Genomic DNA, 22,158 nt, shown 5'->3' with positions numbered 1-22,158 from the left:
GTAACTTCTGTGTGTGCTGTTCAAAGGTTAATATAATGTGATGAATGAGATAAAGTTGATTATTACTAAATGCATTGGCTCTAATAAAGTTGATCTCACAAAGGTGTTTACATTCAAAGTTAATGGTTCTCATTAGGAAAGGTAGCATTGCTAGATGTCTAACTGGTAGTTTCTCGTCCATAGTTCCTCAGCTTCCTTTTTCTTGTTCACAAAGAGGCTGGTGGTGAATAATAATCCATGTATTTTATTGTTTGTAAACATATCTGGTAATCACGTACAATAATAATCATTTAATCTATGTAGGCTAGAAGCTGCATCACCAGTGCCTGAAAGACTGGGCTTTAATTTAGTATCAGCACACAAGTGAATATAAATGATTTATGAATGGACAAGAACACGTTTTTATTGTTTATTGTTAAAAATTCCATTCAAACAAGTTATGATCACATGGTCTCCATCTCTGATTGTAACTTACTGTAACTACACCGACCCTAGTCTAGTCAACTGACTCCATATCCCTATCTCTCTGCTCCTGGGCTTCGTCTTCTTCAGCTGCTGTCTTGTCTCCGTTACACCCCTCTATGTGATTCTTCTCTGGGGCCTTGGTTGCCTCGTTACTGGCCTCTGGGGCCTCAGTGTGTCCATGTGGCTCTGTGGTGGTCTCCTCCTCTTCCTCGTTGTCAAAGAATTCAGGCGGCACGACGTTGGAAAGGGTGAAGGACATTTGAATCTCCTGTAGACGGGCCTTCTGGGCCTTCAGGTCAGCCAGCTCTCTGGTCAGGGGGGTTGCAGGAGCGGGATTTTCAGTAGCAGGAGTTACGACTGCGGGGGTCTCTATAAGAACAGGGGTTACGACTGCGGGGGTCTCTATAGGAGCAGGGGTTTCAGGAGCAGGGGGTTCAGTAGCCCTCGGCTTTTCAGAGGGTGTCTCACTGGGCTTTTCAGTAGCAGGTACCCCTGGATTCTCCTTCTCTTTTGTCTCCACTACACTGGTGGCAGCCGCTGGATTGGCTTCCTGGAGCTTATGAGAGAGACTGTTCCTCTCCTCCTGCAGTGCCCGGCACAGTTTCTCCAGCTTCTGAGTCTTCAAGGTGAACAGCTCAAACTCCTTCTCCTTCAAAGTTTTCTGAATGGGGTAAAAAGATATAGGGTGAGATTCGTCAAGATAAATCACAGCCATCATCCCAAATGTCCTTCTATTCCCTATGTGGTGTCTATAGCAAATAGGGCTATGGTCAAGAGTAGTGCACTGCACGAGGGAATAGGGTGCCATTTGGTACGCAAACACGATCTCCACCATGAGTCAAAGAAGATCTACAGTCATATTTAAGTCTTTGTTGCTTGTTTGTCTTTCATGTCTTTGATAGAGGGGGAACATAAAAGCACACTGGGTAATGGATGAAACGCGTATGGTGTCTTACGTCTGTGAGCATGTCGATAAGAGCTTTGTTGCAGCCCTCGAAACGGCTTTTCCATTGGATAGACTCTTTCTCCAGCTTCCTCATCTTCTTGGACATCTACAAGACAACAAAAAAAAGACAGTTCAATTTAAAAGTAAGGGATAATCAACAAGGGGCTATGCGCTCTACGGAAAATAATGAACTCCGTGGAAGGTATGTTCCACGACACGCTTGCAGAGTTCAACCAACCTTCCACGGAGTTGCATTATTTTCCAGAGAACGCATAGAGCCCAGAGTTGATTATCGCTGTTATACAATGGCTATAATTGAACACATTTGCCGCTAGAAATTTGTTCATTTGCACGTAGAAATCTGTTAAACATCTACTGAAATAGCTCACAAGTATACTAGATACGACAGTAACTGTCAGCTGCTAGTTTAGCTAACCAAACCATCTGTCCTAGCTTGCTATTATGAATATCGAATTTGACAATGCCAATAATGTTTTCAATTTGACTTTTGCTTTCAAAAGCAGCTCAAACAAAGAACATGTAAGAATGAACTATAGCCACCTACCATGCATCTACCGTGCTTTATTTAAGAAATAAGGCACGGGGGGGGGGGGGGGGGTATATTGACCATATACCACAAAGCCATGAGGTGTCTTATTGCTATTATAAAATGGTTACCAACCTATTTAGAGAAGTAAAAATAAATGCTTTGTCATACCCGTGGTATACTGTCTGATATACCACGCTATCAGCCAATCAGCATTCATGGCTCAAACCACCCGGTTCATAATGGGTATTATACCCATGGTTCTAATCCTGAATGCTGTATGGTTAAAACTGCTTTCCAGCCTCTGGGTCTGACATATACAGACCCAGATTCGATCCCAGGCTGTGTTGCAGCCGGCTGTGACCGGGAGACCCATGAGGCGGCGCACAATTGGCCCAGCGTCATCCGGCTTAGGGGAGGGTTTGGCCTGCCAGGATGTCCTTGTCCCATTGCGCTCTAGTGACTCCTTATGGTGAGCCTGGTGCAGTGCATGCTGACTTCGGTCAACAACAGTTGTACGGTGTATCCTCCAACACATTGGTGCAGGCTGGCTTCCGGGTTTAGCGAGCAGTGTGTCAAGAAGCAGTGCGGCTTGGCAGGGTCATGTTTCGGAGGCTCTCGTGGCTCTCGACCGTCGCCTCTCCCGAGTCCGTAGGGGAGTTGCAGCGATGGCACAAGACTGTAACTACCAATTGGATATTCTTTTAATTAAGAAAACACATTCCAGCCGGTGTCTATTCCACAAGTTACCACCGGCTAAATCTATGACGTTAAAATGTCTATTTACAATCCACTGTCTCATCAGCCCAGCCAGGGAAATTATAAACTTGATCTGCACTACAAAAGGCATCTAGACATTATCTCACATTTCTTTTAGACTAACATTTAGCGTTCAACAGCGGAAATTTGTTTAAACCTTGTTTTCTGTCTCTCCGACCTTTGCAACATTGTTTCAATATTCAAATTCGATCTCCAGCTGTCCCATAGTAATGAACGTGTCTGGATGAGACACACAGGCAGGCAGCGTTTCTCAGCCAGTCAAAATCATGAATCAGCTGGCATCATCAAAACCAAGTGCAGCTAGTTTGCAGTCTTTCCAGCTTCAGTTCGAAGTGATTGTGTTAGCTGTGTTGTTGGCTAGCTCCCCTGAACAAGACAAGTTTGCAGATTTTCTATGCCAGCCGAAATCGCACCTCATTAGGTCATTGTTATGGATGTACCCAAATAAATGTCACTAGAAAACAGCTTAAACAAATGCAAATGCAGCTACTTAGCGTTTTTTCTGGCTGTACTTTTTTACGTGACTGTAAGTAGCTAGCAAACAAGGGATGAGAACGTCGCCAGCCAGTATGGCAATGTAACATTTAGAACCAACGACTGGGTCCCGTCCATAGATACAGAACAAAAAGACTGAACGACTGGGTCGTGTCTCTGGCAACCGTACCAATAGAACGAACGACCAGCCGGCTTTGGTAACAACCCTACATTTGTGAGTCGGGACTATATCTTTTGGATGAAATAGTATGAATAAATTCATAAAAATAACGTTTTTAATGAAAATACGTCAATTATTATTTGAATATGTTGGTAACCCGTTGTATGAAAGTGATAATGCCCTCAAAGCCGGTGTTTGGAAGATGTATTGGCACGGTTTGCTCTAACAACACCCATACCAATATCCTCCAAACACCAGCTTCTCGGACATTGTCACTTCAATAATGCAAGCTCTAGAATGCCCTTAGAGCCAATCAGATATTAGTATTCAACAATGCCATGGTATAAATAAATGGAATGTATTTGTGCCATGGCAACACCATTGGTCTCATAAGATTATACATAAGGTCATCACTATAGGAGATATACTGAGAGTAAGCATTTGGCTACCTTCTCCATGTCCTGTCTGAAGCTGGCGTACACTCCATTGCTCTTTGACACCGTCCCCTGGATTTCATCAAACTTTTCGGAGTACATGGAAATCTGGAGGGAGAAATGAGAAAGTTAAGTGTGTGCAGCAGTATGTAAAAGAGAGAGAGAGAGGGTAGGGGAGACAGACAGAGAGAGAAAGAGGGGAGAGAGAGAGAGAGGGAAGAAAGACAGAGATAAAGAAACCGTCTCCATTTACCTGGGCCTGCATCCCTTCCTCTTGTTCTTTCAGAATCTGCACCTTCACCTGCGACCGTGCAGCCTTATTTATCAACTTCAAAAAATGTAAAATGAAAATATATCAGTTGTGAATTCTTTGCCTTGTCACTGAATAACATTTTTCCATTATGTTTTTTAATGTGTGTAGCTTATTCCATGCACTGATCTTCAATAATAGACAGCATATGAATACACTGTATGTGATGAAACTCTTCTCATAGTCAATATGACCTGAAAATAAAATATTTTTAAATTGTGTAAAAATCTATTAAGTCAGTCAAGTGCTGCAAGATGCTAACTTACGTGGTCTTTCTCTCGCTTGTGCTTCTCCTCTCCCTCTGCAATGATCATGTTTGCCTGTTCAAGTTTAGTTTCCAACAGCTTCTGCTGCAGGTCTCTATGTTTAAACACCTTTTCCAGGTTCTGTGAGGTAACAACAGGTAGATTGGGCCACTTTCACTGAGACAAACACTACACAGCGTTTCCACAGGAAAAGAGTGGCAATGGCTGGTTTGTATCATTGGTGTATTCCTAGTGGTAATATTTTTGCTTGAAATGTGAACTTTGACATCCCATAACCCGAGCCAAGCTCATCAGACACTAACAATAATGAGAAATGAGACAAATGAACCACTGAGCATGGCCTTGACTCAAGGAGGAGCAAGCTTATATTGTCACACAGTGACCCCTATTGTTGCATGGGCCTGTTGTGTTCAATCATGATGGGTTTCTATCTCAGTTGAGTATTGGATTGATTATAAGTGTGTGAAATGTGTGTGATGTGAAGTGTGTGTGATGGATGTTAGAAAAATACACAAAAGTTGTGTACAATTTAATACTAACATTGTAACATTTGATTTATTTTAAAGCATCTTTGAGATTATCATTGTAATGAAAAACACTATTTAAAATACATGTGTGATTGTGTGTTAATAGACAGTACCAGTCAAAAGTTTGGCCAAACACTTACTTACAAGGTTTTTTTTAAAACTATTTTTCTACATTGTAGAATAATATGAGATTCTTCAAAGTAGCCACCATTTGCCTTGATGACAGCTTTGTACATTCTTGGCATTCTCTCAACCAGCTTCATGAGGTAGTCACCTGGAATGCATTTCAATTAACAGGTGTGCCTTTTTAAGTTAATTTGTGGAATTTCTTTCCTTCCTAATGCATTGAGCCAATCAGTTGTGTTGTGACAAGGTAGGGGTGATATACAGAAGATAGCCCTATTTGGTAAAAGCAAAGAGAAACGACAGTCCATCATTACTTGAAGACATGAAGGTCAGTCAATGCAGAAAATGTAAAGAACTTTGAAAGTTTCTTCAAGTGCAGTCGCAAAAATCGTCAAGCGCTATGATGAAACTGGCTCTAATGAGGACCGCCACAGGAAAGGAAGACCCAGAGTTACCTCTGCTGCAGAGGATAAGTTCATTAGAGTTACCAGACTCAGAAATTGCAGCCCAAATAAATGCTTCAGAGTTCAAGTAACAGTCACATCTCAACATCAACTGTTCAGAGAAGCCTGCTTGAATCAGGCCTTCGTGGTTGAATTGCTGCAAAGAAACCACTACTAAAGGACACCAATAAGAATAATAGACTTGCTTGGGCCAAGAAACACAAGCAATGGACATTAGACAGGTGGAAATCTGTCCTTTGGTCTGATGAGTCCAAATTTGAGATTTTTGGTTCCAACCACCATGTCTTTGTGAGATGATGTCTTTGTGAGGTGACTTTGTGAGTAGGTGAACAGATGATCTCTGCATGTGTGTTTCCCACCGTGAAGCATGGAGGGGAGGTGTGATGTGTGGGGGTGTTTTGCTGGTGACACTGTCAGTGATTTATTTAGAATTCCTTTGTGAACAGATGATCTCTGCATGTGTGTTTCCCACCGTGAAGCATGGAGGGGAGGTGTGATGTGTGGGGGTGTTTTGCTGGTGACACTGTCAGTGATTTATTTAGAATTCAAGGCACACTTAACCATCATGGCTACCACAGCATTCTACAGCGATACACCATTCCATCTGGTTTGCACTTAGTGGGACTATCATTTGTTTTTCAACAGGACAATGACCCAAAACCCACCTCCAGGCTGTGTAGGGGCTATTTGACCAAGGAGAGTGATGGAGCGCTGCATCAGATAATCTGGCCTCCACAATCATGCGACCTCAACCCAATTGAGATGGTTTGGGATAAGTTGGACCACAGAATGAAGGAAAAGCAGCCAACAAGTGCTCAGCATATGTGGGAACTCCTTCAAGACAGTTGAAATGCATTCCCCATGAAGCTGGTTGAGAGAATGCCAAGAGTGTGCAAAGCTGTTTTCAAGGCAAAGGATGGCTACTTTGAAGAATCTCAAATAGAAAATATATTTGGATTTGTTTAACACTTTTTTGGTTACTACATGATTCCACATGTGTTATTTCATAGTTTTGATTTCTTCACTATTATTCTACTATGTATAACACTGAATGAGTAGCTGTGTGCAAACATTTTACTGGTACTGTAAGTAAACACATTCAGTTTAAACTGCACTACAATATCCAGAACGTTTGTAACAGGGCTCCGTACCGCCTCTCTTGCGTCGTACTGGGAGATGAGGCTCTTGAGTTTCTCTGCCAGGTCACTGTTCTCCTGACACAGCTTGGTGTTGCGGGTACTGTGCTCCTCGATCTGGACCTGGATGTCCGTCAGCGTGCTCTGGAAGTGAGTGGTGATGTCCTTCCTCTTCAGGTCGTCCTCCCTACACCTCTGGAGGGTCTCCTCCTGAACAATCACAGAATACAAGATGATGCACCATTAGGGTTTGTCCCCAATGGCACCTTATTCCCTATGTATTGCACTACTTTCTGGTCAAAAGTAGTGCATTACATAGGGAAAAGTATGCCAGTTGGACTCCCAGACAAACTCGTGTAAGGAGTGAATACACAGACAGTGTATTTACATACTAACCATACACCTGCCATAACATTTTAACTTAGTGAGGGCCACTAGTTGTTGCATCAGACCCGGATCAAATAAATATGTACAAGTATTTGAGATACACTTTGATTTAGCTTGATGTTTGAACATTCAAGGCTAATCCATTGGTTCCATTTTAAAGGGCAAAGTAAATCAATAGCAGTTCAGTTATTTCAAAGTAGTATTTGATGCAATTCTGGTTGGCGGTACTAGTCAGTGGATAGTGGAGTTAGTGGATTTGGCTATTTCAGACACACCTGTTGTTGACAGGTGTATAAAATCAAGCACACAGCCATACAATCTCCATAGACAAACATTGGCAGTAGAATGGCCTTACTGAAGAGCTCAATGACTTTCAACGTGGCACCGTCATAGGATTCCACCTTTCCATCAAGTCAGTCACTCAAATTTATGCCCTGCAAGTGTAAGTCCTGTTATTGTGACGTGGAAACGTGTAGGAGCAACAACGGCTAAGCCGCGAATTGGTAGGCCACACAAGCTCACAGAACGGGACCGCCGAGTACTGAAGCACGTATCACCTAAAAATCGTCTGTCCTCGATTGCAACACTCCCGACCGTATTCCAAACTGCCTCTGGAAGCAACATCAACACAAGAACTGTTTGTCGGGAGCTTCATGAAATAGGTTTCCATGGCCGAGCAGCCGCACACAAGCCTAAGATCACCATGCTCAATGCCAAGCGTCGGCTGGAGTGGTGTAAAGCTCACCGCCATTGGACTCTGGAGCAGTGGAAACGGGTTCTCTAGATTGATGAATCACGCTTCACAATCTGGCAGTCCGACGGACGAATCTGGGCTTGGCAGATGCCAGGAGAATAATGGTCTGTGGCTGTTTTTCATGGTTTGGGGTAGGCCCCTTAGTTCCAGTGAAGGGAAATCTTAACACTACAGCAAACAATGACATTCTAGACGATTCTGTGCTTGCAACTTTGTGGCAACAGTTTGGCAAAGGCCTTTTCCTGTTTCAGCATAACAATTCCCCCGTGCACAAAGCGAGGTCCATACAGAAATGGTTTGTTGAGATCGGTGTGGAAGAACTTGACTGGCCTGCACAGAGCCCCCACCTCAACCTTATCGAACAAATTTGGGATGAATTGGAACTGCGAGCCAGGCCATATCGCCCAACATCAGTGCCCAACCTCACTCATTTTCTTGTGGCTGAATGGAAGAAAGTCCCAGCAGCAATGTTCCTGTCAGGCGTGTGCGTACTTGTGGTGAAGTCAGGTGCAGGAACAGGCGCACACTTTATTTTGGCAGGAGAAAGATTACAGACGGGCGCAGCTGCTTCAAAAACCTCCAGCCAACAAGGCAAAGTGTAAAGCGCACAAAAACAGTCACAAATCGTAAATGTTTAACAATTCAAACAAGCTTCGTGAAAATACACGGAAATAACGCACGCCAACCTGGCGCGTTACAAAACACTTAACACACAAACAATTTCACACAAAGACATGGGGGGGGGGGGGGGCAGAGGAATAAATACATGCAGTGTGATTAGAGAATGTAAACCAGGTGTGCAAAACAAGACAAAACAAATGGATAAATGAACAATGCAGCGGCGATGGCTAGAAAGCCGGTGACGACGAACGAACAAGGAGAGGAGCCGACTTCGGAGGAAGTCGTGACAGTTTCAACATCTAGTGGAAAGCCTTCCCAGAAGAGTGGAGGCTGTTATGGCAGCAAAGGGAGGACCAACTCCATTTTAATGCCCATGATTTTGGAATGAGATGTTCGACGAGCAGGTGTCCACATACTTTTGTAGTGTAGTGTCATGTAGTGTAAATCATGCTACAATGAGAGGCTCACCTTGAGGGTCTTGTTGTGTCTCTGCAGCTCCCTACACAGGGACTCCAACTTGCTGCGGGCCAGAACAGCCCTGCTGTGTTCACTCTGGAGCTGGTCCTTCTCTTTCATCACCTGGAGAAGCTTCTTCTGCAGAAACTTCAGCTGCTTCTGGTCACCCCGGTGCTCATCCAGCTACACACACACACACACACACAAATAAAGACACAGAAACACAAACCCACACACATACATCATTTTTCCTCTTCACAAACAAAACAAATCTATGTAGTATAAAGTGCATTCTGAAAGTATTCAGACCCCTTAACTTTTTCCACATTTTGTTACGTTACAGATTTTTTTTCTCATCAATCTACACAATTCCCCATAATGACAAAGCGAGAGAAAAAAAATGATTTTTTTGCAAGTAAAAAACAGAAATACCTTTTTTACATCAGTATTCAGACCCTTTGCTAAAAAAAATCTAAATTGAGCTCAGGTGCATCCTGTTTCCATTGATCATCCTTGAGATGTTTCTGCAACTTGATTAGAATCCACCTTTGGTAAATTCAATTGATTGGACATGATTTGGAAAGATAATTTGGAAAGGCACACATCTGTCTATATAATATCCCACAGTTGAAAATGCATGTCAGAGCAAAAACCAGGCCATGAGTTCAGATGAATTGTCCGTAGAGCTCCGAGTCAAGATTGTGTCAAGGCACAGATCTGGGGAAGGGTATCAAAACATTTCTGCAGCATTAAAGGTCCTCAAAAACACAGTGGCCTCCATCATTCTTAAATGGAAGAAGTTTGGAACCACCAAGACTCTTCCTAGAGCTGGCCGCCCGGCCAAACTGAGCAATCTGGGGAGAAGGGCTTTGGTCAGTGAGGTGACGAAGAGTCTGACCGTCACTCTGTCAGAGCTCTAGAGTTCCTCTGTGGAGATGGGAGAACCTTCCAGAAGGACAACCATCTCTGCAGCACTCCACCAATCAGGCATTTAGGGTAGAGTGGCCAGATGGAAGCCACTCCTCAGTAAAAGGCACACAATAGCCTGCTTGGAGTTTGCCAAAAGGTACCTAAAGGACTCTCAGACCATGAGAAACAAGATTCTCTGGTCTGATGAAACCAAGATTGAACTCTTCGGCTTGAGTGCCAAGCGTCATGTCTTGAGGAAACCTGGCACCATCCCTACAGTGAAGCATGGTGGTAGCAGCATCATGCTGTGGGGATGTTTTTCAGAGGCAGGGACTGGGAGACTAGTCAGGATTGATGGAAGGATGAATGGAGCAAAGAGATACTTGATGAAAACCTGCTCCAGAGCGCTCAGGACCTCAGACTGGGGCGAAGGTTCAGCTTCCAACAGGACAACAACCCTGTGACGCTGTACAGTGACGCTCCCCATCCAACCTGACAGAGCTTTAGAGGATCTACAGAGAAGAATGGCAGAAACTCCCCAAATACAGGTTTGCTGAGCTTGTAGCTTCATACCCAAGAAGACTCGAGGCTGTAATTGCTGCCAAAGGTGCTTCAACAAAGTACTGAGTAACGGGACTGAATACTCATGTAAATGTGATATTTCGTTTATTTTCATGCAAAAATGTCTAAAAACCTGTTTTCACTTTGTCATTATGGTGTATTGTGTGTAGATTGATGAGGGGAAAAAACTATTTAATCCATTTTACAATAAATCTGTAACATAACAAAATGTGAAAAAGGTCAAGTGGTCTGAATACTTTCTGAATCCACTGTACGTCTAGACCAGAGATGGCCCACCTTTTGAAAACCCTCGGATTAAATGTTATATTTATTTGGAATCAGTCGGGGTCTCTGTTTAATGTTGCGAAATATAATAGTAGAATACACAAGGTGCAATTTCGAAATGTTGTTGTGCATCAGCAGTTCTCTCTTGTTATGTCAGTCACTGATAGTCACTCAATTAGCCCATGTCAGCTAACATATTTTAGATCAGTACGTTAGTCTAGCGGCAAGCTATCTTAATTTGGTAATCCCGGTTGAATTACCACCCGGGGGGCCTGGATTGATTTTATTAGTCAGTCTCACTCAGATATCACACTAAAAACTACAAACATTTCTCTCCGCTGTCATGACGTGCCCTGTGGGAAGGATCATAGCTCTCTCTCTCTCTCTCCCTCTCTCCATCTCTCTCTCTCTCTCTCCCTCTCCCCCTCTCTCTCTCCCTCTCCCTCTCCCTCTCTCTCAAACTGCCACACCCCTTCACACAGGGTGTGAACAGTCTTTAGACATAGTTTCAGGCTTTTTGGATATAAAGAGAATCTTTATGGAACAAAACAAACATTTATTGTGTGACTGGGAGTCTCGTGAGTGCAAACATACAAAGATCATCAAAGGTAAGCAATTATTTTTATTGCTTTTCTGACTTTCGTGACCAATCTACTTTGCTGCTAGCTGTTTGTAATGTTTTGTCTGCTGAGAGCTGTCCTCACATAATCACATGGTTTGCTTTCACCGTAAAGCTTTTTTGAAATCTGACACGCCAGGTGGATTAACAACAAGCTAAGCTGTGTTTTGGTACATTGCACTTGTGATTTCATGAAAATTAAATATTTTTAGTTATTTAATTTTATTTTGGCGCTCTGCAATTCACCGGATGTTGATGAAAATGATCCCACTAAAGGGATCGGTGCTCCAAGATTAAAAAACAACAAGAAAATGATGCCGTCTGGTTTGCTTAATACAAGGAACTTGAAATTATTTATACTTTTACTTTTACTTTTGCTACTTAAGTATATTTAAAAACAAATACTTTTAGACTTTTACTCAAGTAGTATTTTACTGGGTAACTTTCACTTTTACTTGAGTCATTTTCTATTAAGATGTCTTTACTTTTACCCAAGTATGACAATTGGGTACTTTTTCCATCAGCACTAACTCTGAAGCATGGATCAACACTACCTCATGGATCAGCATGCCCCGCTCACCAGCTCAGCATGTTTCTTGATGATGGCCTCCAGTTTCTGCTCTGGAGTGCCGAGCTTGTTCAAACTCTGCATCAATAGCATGGCCTCTTTACCTGAACAGAGATCATGTTATAGTACAGTTAATAACACAAAAACTATTGATACACTGTAACACTAGAACTATTGATACACTGTAACACTGGAACTATTGATACACTGTAACACTAGAACTATTGATACACTGTAACACTGGAACTATTGATACACTGTAACACTAGAACTATTGATACACTGTAACACTGGAACTATTGATACACTGTAACACTAGAACCATTGATACACTGTAACACTAGAACTATTGATACACTGTAACACTAGAACTATTGATACTGCAACACTAGAACTATTGATACTGCAACACTAGAACTATTGATACACTGTAACACTAGAACTATTGATACACTGTAACACTGGAACTATTGATACACTGTAACACTGTAACTATTGATACACTGTAACACTAGAACTATTGATACACTGTAACACTAGAACTATTGATACACTGTAACACTGGAACTATTGATACACTGTAACACTAGAACTATTGATACACTGTAACACTGGAACTATTGATACACTGTAACACTAGAACCATTGATACACTGTAACACTAGAACTATTGATACACTGTAACACTAGAACTATTGATACTGCAACACTAGAACTATTGATACTGCAACACTAGAACTATTGATACTGCAACACTAGAACTATTGATACTGCAACACTAGAACTATTGATACTGCAACACTAGAACTATTGATACACTGTAACACTAGAACTATTGATACACTGTAACACTATAACTATTGATACACTGTAACACTGTAACTATTGATACACTGTAACACTGTAACTATTGATACACTGTAACACTGTAACTATTGATACACTGTAACACTGTAACTATTGATACACTGTAACACTAGAACTATTGATACACTGTAACACTAGAACTATTGATACTGCAACACTAGAACTATTGATACACTGTAACACTGTAACTATTGATACACTGTAACACTGTAACTATTGATACACTGTAACACTGTAACTATTGATACACTGTAACACTGTAACTATTGATACACTGTAACACTAGAACTATTGATACACTGTAACACTGTAACTATTGATACACTGTAACACTGTAACTATTGATACACTGTAACACTGTAACTATTGATACACTGTAACACTGTAACTATTGATACACTGTAACACTAGAACTATTGATACACTGTAACACTGTAACTATTGATACACTGTAACACTAGAACTATTGACACACTGTAACACTGTAACTATTGATACACTGTAACACTAGAACTATTGACACACTGTAACACTGTAACTATTGATACACTGTAACACTAGAACTATTGACACACTGTAACACTAGAACTATTGATACACTGTAACACTGTAACTATTGATACACTGTAACACTAGAACTATTGACACACTGTAACACTGTAACTATTGATACACTGTAACACTAGAACTATTGACACACTGTAACACTAGAACTATTGATACACTGTAACACTGTAACTATTGATACACTGTAACACTAGAACTATTGACACACTGTAACACTGTAACTATTGATACACTGTAACACTAGAACTATTGACACACTGTAACACTGTAACTATTGATACACTGTAACACTAGAACTATTGATACACTGTAACACTAGAACTATTGATACACTGTAACACTAGAACTATTGATACACTGTAACACTAGAACTATTGATACACTGTAACACTGTAACTATTGATACACTGGAACACTGGAACTATTGATACACTGTAACACTGGAACTATTGACACACTGTAACACTAGAACTATTGATACACTGTAACACTAGAACTATTGATACACTGTAACACTGTAACTATTGACACACTGTAACACTAGAACTATTGATACACTGTAACACTGTAACTATTGATACACTGTAACACTGTAACTATTGATACACTGTAACACTAGAACTATTGATACACTGTAACACTAGAACTATTGATACACTGTAACACTAGAACTATTGACACACTGTAACACTAGAACTATTGATACACTGTAACACTGTAACTATTGATACACTGTAACACTGTAACTATTGACACACTGTAACACTGTAACTATTGATACACTGTAACACTAGAACTATTGATACACTGTAACACTAGAACTATTGATACACTGTAACACTAGAACTATTGATACACTGTAACACTAGAACTATTGATACACTGTAACACTAGAACTATTGATACACTGTAACACTGTAACTATTGATACACTGTAACACTGTAACTATTGACACACTGTAACACTGTAACTATTGATACACTGTAACACTAGAACTATTGATACACTGTAACACTAGAACTATTGATACACTGTAACACTGTAACTATTGATACACTGTAACACTGGAACTATTGACACACTGTAACACTGTAACTATTGATACACTGTAACACTGTAACTATTGATACACTGTAACACTAGAACTATTGACACACTGTAACACTAGAACTATTGATACACTGTAACACTAGAACTATTGATACACTGTAACACTAGAACTATTGATACACTGTAACACTAGAACTATTGATACACTGTAACACTGTAACTATTGATACACTGGAACACTGGAACTATTGATACACTGTAACACTGGAACTATTGACACACTGTAACACTAGAACTATTGATACACTGTAACACTAGAACTATTGATACACTGTAACACTGTAACTATTGACACACTGTAACACTAGAACTATTGATACACTGTAACACTGTAACTATTGATACACTGTAACACTGTAACTATTGATACACTGTAACACTAGAACTATTGATACACTGTAACACTAGAACTATTGATACACTGTAACACTAGAACTATTGACACACTGTAACACTAGAACTATTGATACACTGTAACACTGTAACTATTGATACACTGTAACACTGTAACTATTGACACACTGTAACACTGTAACTATTGATACACTGTAACACTAGAACTATTGATACACTGTAACACTAGAACTATTGATACACTGTAACACTAGAACTATTGATACACTGTAACACTAGAACTATTGATACACTGTAACACTAGAACTATTGATACACTGTAACACTGTAACTATTGATACACTGTAACACTGTAACTATTGACACACTGTAACACTGTAACTATTGATACACTGTAACACTAGAACTATTGATACACTGTAACACTAGAACTATTGATACACTGTAACACTGTAACTATTGATACACTGTAACACTGGAACTATTGACACACTGTAACACTGTAACTATTGATACACTGTAACACTGTAACTATTGATACACTGTAAGACTAGAACTATTGACACACTGTAACACTAGAACTATTGATACACTGTAACACTAGAACTATTGATACACTGTAACACTAGAACTATTGACACACTGTAACACTAGAACTATTGATACACTGTAACACTAGAACTATTGATACACTGTAACACTGTAACTATTGATACACTGTAACACTGGAACTATTGACACACTGTAACACTATAACTATTGATACACTGTAACACTGTAACTATTGATACACTGTAACACTAGAACTATTGACACACTGTAACACTAGAACTATTGATACACTGTAACACTAGAACTATTGATACACTGTAACACTAGAACTATTGATACACTGTAACACTAGAACTATTGATACACTGTAACACTAGAACTATTGATACACTGTAACACTGTAACTATTGATACACTGTAACACTGGAACTATTGACACACTGTAACACTAGAACTATTGAAGCTGAATAGAACCAAAGAAGAAGAAGAAAATAACCCACCAAGGCTTTTCAGCATCTTCTTCTCTAGTTTCTGGTCCTTGGCAGAGCTCTTCTTAGTGACCTGCTCCTTCAGCGCCTCCTCTTCCACCTCCTCCTGCTCCGTGGGCTCCTCGCTGGCCTCCTGGTAGGTACTGATGATGTCCTCTAGCTGCTTGCTCAGGTCCTCTGTCAAGTCCACCTGACCCTGACCCTGGGCTGGCTCCCCCTGGCCACTCACCTGACAAGTCTCCATTCTGATAGACTAGCAACGAGAGAGAGAGAATGATACAGCATATAATTAGAATGACTAAAACTAATGTGGTTATATTCTAGTTCAATGTTTCTATGAAGGATGGTCATTAAGGAGACAAGACCTAGAGACTATGCGCTATTACACAAACTCACAATGCAAATCCCCCGATTGGTTCCTCATGCTCGGGTAATAAAAGCAATAAAATACGCTGAGTGTACAAAACATTAGGAACACCTTCCTAATATTGAGTTACACTCTCCTTTTGCCCTCAGAACAGCCTTAAATAGTTGGGCATGGACTCTACAAGTTGTTGAAAGTGTTCCACAGGGATGCTGGCCCATGTTGACTCCAATGCTCCCCACATTTGAGTCTAGTCGGCTGGATGTCCTTTAGGTGGAGGACCATTATCGATACACACTGGAAACTGTTGAGCGTGAAAAACGCAGCAGCGTTGCAGTTCTTGACACACTCAAATCGGTGCACCTGGCACCCACTACAATACCCCTGTTCAAAGGCACTTAAATATTTTGTCTTCCCCATTCACCCTCTGAATGACTCACGTACATAATCCATGTCTCAATTGTCTCAAGGCTTAAAAATCCTTATTTCACCTGTCTCCTCCCCTTCATCTACACTGATTTGAAGTGGGTTTAACAAGTGACATCAATAAGGGATCATAGCTTTCACCTGAATTCACCTGGTCAGTCTACGTCGTGGAAAGAGCACGTGTTCCTAATGTTTTGTCCACTCAGTGTATACTAATATACTTCTACTATTATACTACTGCATAAGGGGAAAACATTCAAGCCAAGGTCAATCCAAACTTCAACAGAATAGCTTTAACATCATTTCCAATATTATTAAATCTGTTTTCTCTTGATGTGTATCTATTTAATGACCCTAAATGACATAGTCAATCAGATTCACAACTTATAATATATCAACTGAAGTCTGGTGGTAGAGCTTGACTGTGGCCTGTTTATGTGCATATAATTAGTCTGCTGCCTGGGTGCAAAGCCTCTACTCATTCTCCACTTCCCGCTGCTCAGTGCTTTCACAGGCAGAGCTGAGTTGTCAGAGCACTTGCCACCTGTTCTGGGCACACATGCTATTTTAGGAACTTCTTAATATGGTCATGTTATTTATTTATTTCAAAACCTCACTTTAGTTGGTGTAAATTGTAGTAGTATATGGATTGATGAAACTAATACCCAGAACAGTGAGTACACAGCAGAGTTGCAGTTGCATTTTGCCCAGAAGAAGTAACACATCTATTTTTATTGTAATCCTATATTCCACAGCTTCCTGTCTAAAAATGGGACTCTTTTGCATGTGTGTGTATTTCTAATGAATCTTTCAGATAGAGCAGTGTGATTGGACATCGCCCTCCAAGCAGCCTGCCTAATCCATTCCACCAATGACTTTTGGAACCGAACACTCATTTGATACAACAGTAGGCCTATATTGTAATTGACAAGTTCACGTAAAAATGTCAAAGAACAAGTGGTCCACCGCAACACAGACTGTACACTACTTCACAAATATGACGAATCTGTTACCCATTCCAAAAAATACAAATAGCTTATCCAAAATACTTTCAAACAAATCCCCACAATGCCACAGGAACACCCATGAAAATAGTTCTGTCTACATCCCACCCAAAACACAAAACGCATACGAGATATTGAAATGATTCTTACCGGAAGGTCCTGGAAGGTCTTACCAGAAGGTCCTGGGTATATGAGAAAGACAAGGAGAAATGAGAAGGAGGAAAAGAGCGAGAGAGAGAGGGGGGGGGGGGGGGGGTCTGGCCCACATATAGAACAGCTGTGAAAAGACCTCAAAATAAACCCCAGGGACACAACTGACACCAACACAGAGAGAGGGACAGGGGAACATACTGACACAAACACAGAGAGGGACAAGGACACAACTGACACCAACACAGAGAGAAGGACAGGGACACAACTGACACCAACACAGAGAGAAGGACAGGGACACAACTGACACCAACACAGAGAGGGACAAGGACACAACTGACACTAACACAGAGAGAGGGACAGGGGAACATACTGACACCAACACATAGGGACAGGGACGCAACTGACACGAACACAGAGAGAGGGACAGGGACACAACTGACACCAACACAGAGAGAGGGACAGGGGGACATACTGACACCAACACAGAGAGGGACAGGGACACAACTGACACCAACACAGAGAGAAGGACAGGGACATAACTGACACCAACACAGAGAGGGACAAGGACACAACTGACACCAACACAGAGAGAGGGACAGAGGAACATACTGACACCAACACAGAGGGACAGGGACGCAACTGACACGAACACAGAAAGACAGGGGAACTTACTGACACCAACACAGAGAGAGGGACAGGGGAACATACTGACACCAACATAGAGAGGGACAGGGACAAAACTGACACCAACACAGAGAGAGGGACAGGGGAACATACTGACACCAACAGAGAGAGAGGGACAGGGACACAACTGACACCAACACAGAGAGAGGGACAGGGGAACATACTGACACCAACACAGAGAGGGGGACAGGGACACAACTGACACCAACACAGAGAGGGACAGGGACACAACTGACACCAACACAGAGAGAGAGACAGTGGAACATACTGACACCAACACAGAGAGAGAGACAGGGACACAACTGACACCAACACAGAGAGAGTGACAGGGACAAAACTGACACCAACGCAGAGAGACAGGAACAGGGACACAACTGACACCAACACAAAGAGACAGGGACATAACTGACACCAACACAGAGAGAAGGACAGGGACACAACTGACACCAACACAGAGAGAAGGACAGGGACACAACTGACACCAACACAGAGAGGGACAAGGACACAACAGACACTAACACAGAGACAGGGACAGGGGAACATACTGACACCAACACATAGGGACAGGGACGCAACTGACACGAACACAGAGAGAGGGACAGGGACACAACTGACACCAACACAGAGAGAGGGACAGGGGGACATACTGACACCAACACAGAGAGGGACAGGGACACAACTGACACCAACACAGAGAGAAGGACAGGGACATAACTGACACCAGCACAGAGAAGGACAAGGACACAACTGACACCAACACAGAGAGAGGGACAGAGGAACATACTGACACCAACACAGAGGGACAGGGACGCAACTGACACGAACACAGAAAGACAGGGGAACTTACTGACACCAACACAGAGAGAGGGACAGGGGAACATACTGACACCAACAGAGAGAGAGGGACAGGGACACAACTGACACCAACACAGAGAGAGGGACAGGGGAACATACTGACACCAACATAGAGAGGGACAGGGACAAAACTGACACCAACACAGAGAGAGGGACAGGGGAACATACTGACACCAACAGAGAGAGAGGGACAGGGACACAACTGACACCAACACAGAGAGAGGGACAGGGGAACATACTGACACCAACACAGAGAGGGGGACAGGGACACAACTGACACCAACACAGAGAGGGACAGGGACACAACTGACACCAACACAGAGAGAGAGACAGTGGAACATACTGACACCAACACAGAGAGAGAGACAGGGACACAACTGACACCAACACAGAGAGAGTGACAGGGACAAAACTGACACCAACGCAGAGAGACAGGAACAGGGACACAACTGACACCAACACAAAGAGACAGGGACATAACTGACACCAACACAGAGAGACAGGGGAACATACTGACACCAACACAGAGGGGGACAGGGACACAACTGACACCAACACAGAGAGAGGGACAGGGGAACATACTGACACCAACACAGAGGGACAGGGACGCAACTGACACCAACACAGAGAGACAGCGGAACATACTGACACCAACACAGAGAGACAGGGGAACATACTGACACCAACACAGAGACAGGGGAACATACTGACACCAACACAGAGGGGGACAGGGACACAACTGACACGAACACAGAAAGACAGGGGAACTTACTGACACCAACACAGAGAGAGGGACAGGGGAACATACTGACACCAACATAGAGAGGGACAGGGACAAAACTGACACCAACACAGAGAGAGGGACAGGGGAACATACTGACACCAACAGAGAGAGAGGGACAGGGACACAACTGACACCAACACAGAGAGAGGGACAGGGGAACATACTGACACCAACACAGAGAGGGGGACAGGGACACAACTGACACCAACACAGAGAGGGACAGGGACACAACTGACACCAACACAGAGAGAGAGACAGTGGAACATACTGACACCAACACAGAGAGAGAGACAGGGACACAACTGACACCAACACAGAGAGAGTGACAGGGACAAAACTGACACCAACGCAGAGAGACAGGAACAGGGACACAACTGACACCAACACAAAGAGACAGGGACATAACTGACACCAACACAGAGAGACAGGGGAACATACTGACACCAACACAGAGGGGGACAGGGACACAACTGACACCAACACAGAGAGAGGGACAGGGGAACATACTGACACCAACACAGAGGGACAGGGACGCAACTGACACCAACACAGAGAGACAGCGGAACATACTGACACCAACACAGAGAGACAGGGGAACATACTGACACCAACACAGAGACAGGGGAACATACTGACACCAACACAGAGGGGGACAGGGACACAACTGACACCAACACAAAGAGACAGGGACATAACTGACACCAACACAGAGAGAGGGACAATGGAACATACTGACACCAACACAGAGAGAGGGACAATGGAACATACTGACACCAACACAGAGAGAGGGACAATGGAACATACTGACACCAACACAGAGAGAGGGACAATGGAACATACTGACACCAACAGAGAGAGAGGGACAGGGACACAACTGACACGAACACAGAGAGGGACAGGGACACAACTGACACCAACACAGAGAGAGAGACAGGGACACAACTGACACCAACACAGAGAGAGGGACAGGGGAACATACTGACACCAACACAGAGAGAAGGACAGGGACACATACTGACACCAACACAGAGAGAGGGACAGGGGAACATACTGACACCAACACAGAGAGAGGGACAGGGGAACACACTGACAGCAATAGAGAGAGAGACAGGGGAACATACTGACACCAATAGAGAAAGAGAGACAGGGGAACATACTGACACCAATAGAGAGAGAGACAGGGGAACATACTGACACCAATAGAGAGAGAGAGAGAGAGGGGGGGGGGAACATACTGACACCAGTAGAGAGAGAGAGGAGAACATACTGACACCAGTAGAGAGAGAGACAGAGGAACATACTGACACCAATAGAGAGAGAGAGAGAGAGAGAGAGAGAGAGAGAGAGAGAGAGAGGGGGAACATACTGACACCAGTAGAGAGAGAGAGGAGAACATACTGACACCAATAGAGAGAGAGACAGAGGAACATACTGACACCAATAGAGAGAGACAGGGGAACATACTGACACCAGTAGAGAGAGAGGCAGAGGAACATACTGACACCAGGAGAGAGAGAGAGAGAGAGAGAGAGAGAGAGAGAGAGAGAGAGAGAGAGAGAGAGAGGGAACATACTGACACCAGTAGAGAGAGAGAGCGAGGGGAACATACTGACACCAGTAGAGAGAGAGACAGAGGAACATACTGACCCCAGTAGAGAGAGAGACAGAGGAACATACTGACACCAGTAGAGAGAGAGACAGAGGAACGTATAAATGTCTTTCCTTGATGAGGACGTCCCACAATGAAACCACACAAACGTATGCTTCCAAGATTGTAATGACCTAAAGACAAGAGTGAGGTTGATATTGACCAAGACACTTTAAGGACTTTGCAACAGTACAATTTAGCTCTATACATGAGACAACCAGCAATCCTGTTTTACTCACTCTGCAGCAACCAGCAACCATGTTTTACTCACTCTGTAGCAACCAGCAACCAGCAACCATGTTTTACTCACTCTGCAGCAACCAGCAACCAGCAACCATTGTTTACTCACTCTGTAGCAACCAGCAACCATGTTTTACTCACTCTGCAGCAACCATGTTTTACTCACTCTGTAGCAACCAGCAACCATGTTTTACTCACTCTGCAGCAACCGGCAACCATGTTTTACTCACTCTGTAGCAACCAGC

The 22,158-nt window shown here is 42.7% G+C and overlaps 1 protein-coding gene across 1 annotated transcript; it reads right to left on the bottom strand.

The window, feature by feature from the left end:
- Window positions 1-395: 395 nt before the first annotated feature.
- txlnbb (taxilin beta b) lies at window positions 396-17,817 on the bottom strand. Its single transcript, XM_036962906.1, has 10 exons — window positions 17,700-17,817; window positions 15,768-16,008; window positions 11,829-11,920; window positions 8,887-9,057; window positions 6,672-6,866; window positions 4,404-4,523; window positions 4,081-4,155; window positions 3,843-3,935; window positions 1,422-1,517; window positions 396-1,126 (listed from the first exon to the last, which is right to left on the bottom strand). Exons 2-10 carry the CDS (start codon window positions 15,997-15,999, stop codon window positions 497-499), a joined length of 1,704 nt encoding a protein of 567 aa, XP_036818801.1. The 5' UTR covers window positions 16,000-16,008; window positions 17,700-17,817; the 3' UTR covers window positions 396-496.
- Between the last annotated feature and the right edge of the window lie 4,341 nt (window positions 17,818-22,158).

This window comes from Oncorhynchus mykiss, chromosome 25, assembly GCF_013265735.2.
Source record: "Oncorhynchus mykiss isolate Arlee chromosome 25, USDA_OmykA_1.1, whole genome shotgun sequence".
Classification (NCBI taxonomy): domain Eukaryota; kingdom Metazoa; phylum Chordata; class Actinopteri; order Salmoniformes; family Salmonidae; genus Oncorhynchus; species Oncorhynchus mykiss.
Note: the sequence above shows the minus strand (reverse complement) of the source record. Positions and strands in the feature narration are given on the sequence as shown.